The following is a 3,741-nucleotide window of genomic DNA, read 5'->3' as shown; positions in this document are numbered from 1 at the left end:
GCGGAGCCCCTCAACGCGCTCCTCCCGGCGCCCCGCCCACAGCGCGACACCACGTGCCCAGCCGGGCGTCTAGCCCGCCCACACCTCGTCTCTCTGGGCCGCGTGCTAACAGTCGCCAACCACCAGCCACCCGCTGCTAACGGTCGCGCGCGTGCAGGGAGCCCATTGGCCGAGGGTGTGAAGGGCGGGCGCAGGCGCGGGGACTTCAAGCTCATTGGCCGAGGACGTGAAGGGCGGGCGCAGGCGCGGGGACTTCGAGCTCATTGGCCGAGGGTGCGAAGGGCGGGCGCAGGCGCGTGGACTTGGAGCCCATTGGCCGAGGGTGCAAAGCGTGGGCTCAGGCGCGCTCGCACCGACACCATTGGTCGAGGGCGGCGGGAGGCGCGTGGCCGTGTGCCGACGGCGGGTGGCGGGCGGCGGGAGTAGTCGCGGAGCCATGCTGCGCCTCGCGGCCAAGCTGCTGGCGTTCTTCTGGAGGAGGGCAGACGGCACTGAGGAGGAGGCCGGGCCGCAGGCGCCCGAGCTCGCGGAAGGTGCCTGCGGGGCAGGGCGGGGGGCGGCGCGGCTCCGAATGCCGGCCCTGAGCGCCTCCCTGGGTCGCCGTGTCCCCCGCCGGGACTGACGCCACTGGGGGGAGGGGCGCTCGCGGCGGGTCCTGAGGCGGGTCTGCGCTGGGCGTGGCGCCGCTCTGGGAACACCCGAGAGCCCTCACGGTGACCCGGAGCGCGGGGCTGCCCCGCCCCTCCCCCCTCCAACCTCGGGCGTCCAGGTCTCCACGTGCCGTGTGGACGCGGCCCTGGCCCGCCCGCGGGTCCTCCGGGGTGAGAATCGGAGCGGTGGCCCTCCGGTTGCTGCCTCTAATTTATGAAGACGTGAGGTTGCCGCCAGAGGCTGGAAGCCGCGGACCGGGGGCAGACCTGGGGCGGGCAGCGTGCTAAGCGCCGTCTGTATGCGGACTCAGGACCTGGAGCCCGGCGTCGGGCTCGTCCGTGGAACGCGCGCTTCCCGCAGCTGCTTGAACTGCACGCGACGGCCGTGCCCGCGCCCTGGGCACCTCGGCCTCGTCCTGCCGGAGAGGCGCTCCCGGGGCGGGGGAGCGCTCACCGCGTGGACAGGCTTCCGCGCCGCGCCCAGAATGTGCCCGGGCCCCTTGCTGGGCGAGGTGACAACCCGCTGACGCCGCGGCTGGGTTCCTGGTGCGGGAGGACCGTGACGGCAGCGCCTGCGCACGCGGGGGGTACCCCAGAGGCTCGCTTGTGCGGCCACGCCCGGCCTGTGCCCAGGCAGCTCTGTTGGGTGGAGGCTGCGGCTGGCCCTGTATCGCTGTCGAGAACGCGCACAGAGACCCCCACGCGGCCGTAGACGAGCGGGGCGTCAGAGCCAGGCTTCTGGCCGTGGACTCCGCGCCCGCCCACCGCGCCCACCGCCTGTGCCTTAGAGGGACCTGCTCCGAGGGCTCCAGTGGGCTGGGGGCTCCATCCAGGGACGCTTCCCTTTCTCGGCAGTGTCCGCTGCCTTAACCTTTACGCTTTAGGTAACCTCTTTTTTTATGCGTCTCAGGGGACACCAAGTTGAAGACCATCCAGGGTGTGGTAACGAGGTACTGCAGCGATTATGGCATGATTGATGATTTGATCTACTTTTCCAACGAAGTTGTGACTAGCAAGGTGCTTCTCAACGTGGGGCAGGAGGTCATCGCGGTTGTGCAAGAAGATAAGGTGTCCAGCGGGCTGAAGGCAATCAGGGTAAGGCCTAATTGTTTGTTTCCAGGGTCTCCGATGTGCAGCCTCAGGTCACCATCCTTCTGGGAGCTAAGCTCTCAGGGACAACACGGGCAGGGCGGAGACTGAGACCGACCTGCTTGCAGTGCTTTTGTTTTCATGATGGCAGTTATTGTGTGTTCAAATGTAAAAATGTATAATTCAGAATATAAAGCTTGTTTGTAACTTTATGTCATGACAAGGAATGCTTAATGTTTGTTTATTTTAGTATTTCAAAAAAGCTTAAAAGGGCAGCCCGGGTGGCTCAGCGGTTTATCGCCGCCTTCAGCCCAGGATGTGATCCTGGAGACCCAGGATCCAGTCCCATGTTGGGCTCCCTGCGTGGAGCCTGCTTCTCCCTTTGCCTGCTCTCCCTCTCTCTCTCTCTCTCTCTCTGTCTCTGAATGAATAAATAAATAAAATCTTAAAAGTAAAAACTTTAAAACTGATCATTACATTTTTTTAAAGAAGAAAGCAAAGGGTGTACCTTTATTTTTCAGTAAGCTTAAATCCTTGAGGGGCACAGTGTCACACAGATTCCGTGGCCAGTGGCTTTAGCAGGAAGTTTCCTTCAGATTTTGGCACAAACCATGTCACTGTTTCCAGGAGCAGGAGTTACTTTTCCCCAGATGACTCTGGTTTTATTCAGTTTGCCACCAGGAGTCACTGTGGTGTTCTCTGCTTTCTACACAGAAGGTTAGATAGAATTCAGTTTTATCTGGAGCAAAGACACCTTAAGTTTTAAGAAGAGTTGTGTGCTCCCCCTGGTTCCAGAGACCCCAGTTAGAGCCAGCAAGAATGGCCTTGGAGCACAGCCTTGCAGACATACTTGTCCTTCCAGGAGTCCTGTTCCCAGCAGGTCTCCACAGGCTCCCAGATGGTGGAACGAGTGGACCTTTGCAATCCACTTAGCAAAGAGAATTGGTGGATTCTATTCAACAATTTTTCATTTAAAAATAGTGTTTTTGTGCTATAGTTTTTAGAAGTGGAATTGTTGGTCAAAGCATACGCACATTTAACATTTCAGTGGTTATCAGATTATCCTCTAATAACGTTCAAATTAAGTTACTCCCAGGAGCAGGATGAGAGACTGTTACCCAAAGTTGGCAAAGATGTGGAGATACCAATCTCTGAAATCTTTGCCAACCTAAGGGACTTCATAATTTTAATTTTCACTTAAAATAGGTTAATTTTTTGAGTTATTTTTATGTTCTTTATACTGTTTTTGGTTTAAAAAGTCTTTTTTATTTAAAGGTTCTCTATTAGGGAAATTAGAGCTTTTTTTTTCCTTTTTGTTAAGAGTTATATTGAGATGGGGCACCTTAGTGTGACTCAGTTGCTTAAGCGTCTACCTTCAGCTCAGGTCATGATCCCAGGGTCCTGGGATCGAGGCCCATGTTGGGCGCTGTACTCAGCAAGGAGTCTGCTTAAGATTCTCTCCCTCCCTCTCTCCCTGTGCACATTCCTCCCCATAAGTAAAATCTTTAAAAAGAGATTTATTGAGATATAATTCATGTAGTATATACAGTTTACCCACTTAAAGTGTACAGTTGAGTATATCATGGTCACAGAGTTCTACAATCATCACAATCTTCCATTAGCATTGAGAAATATAATAAGTTTTTCTCTGGGCAGAATTCTCCCCTGGATGGCTTCTTTTTCAGGCATGATCTCGCTATGTCAGTCTGTCCAGGCTTTATCTCCCTCTTCTCATTCTTGACTTGCTGGTCTTTTAGGAGAGACACTACTGGGGTTCAAAATTTGTTGAATGTCGTTTTCATTTAAAGTTTTTTTTTTTTAATTTTAATCACCATCACCTATTTCACCCATCTCTCTTCTGCTGATAGTTACAAATCTGTTTCTTGGTTTGTCTGTTTCTCTTTTTTTTTCCTCATTCATTTCTTAAAATCCATGTACAGGGGAAATCATGTGGTATTTGTCTTTCTCAGACTTATTTCACTTAGCATAATATTCTCTGGTT

At 54.4% G+C, this 3,741-nt stretch overlaps 1 protein-coding gene across 8 annotated transcripts in view; it reads left to right on the top strand.

Moving 5' to 3' along the window:
* MOV10L1 (Mov10 like RNA helicase 1) overlaps positions 1-3,741 on the top strand; it is a 72,689-nt gene that overhangs the window by 395 nt on the left and 68,553 nt on the right. For 7 of the 8 annotated variants that reach the window (XM_072843461.1, XM_072843458.1, XM_072843463.1 and 4 more), the window contains exons 1-2: positions 380-533; positions 1,561-1,745. In XM_072843461.1, the coding sequence (XP_072699562.1) occupies positions 437-533; positions 1,561-1,745 (282 nt within the window). In that variant the 5' untranslated portion in view covers positions 380-436. Of the gene's footprint in view, positions 1-379; positions 534-1,560; positions 1,746-3,741 lie in introns of those variants that run through there. The other variant, XM_072843460.1, reaches the window with a different exon arrangement.

This window comes from Canis lupus, chromosome 11, assembly GCF_048164855.1.
Source record: "Canis lupus baileyi chromosome 11, mCanLup2.hap1, whole genome shotgun sequence".
Lineage (NCBI taxonomy): Eukaryota > Metazoa > Chordata > Mammalia > Carnivora > Canidae > Canis > Canis lupus.
The sequence above is the reverse complement of the archived record's forward strand: the minus strand, read 5'-3'. Positions and strand labels throughout refer to the sequence as shown.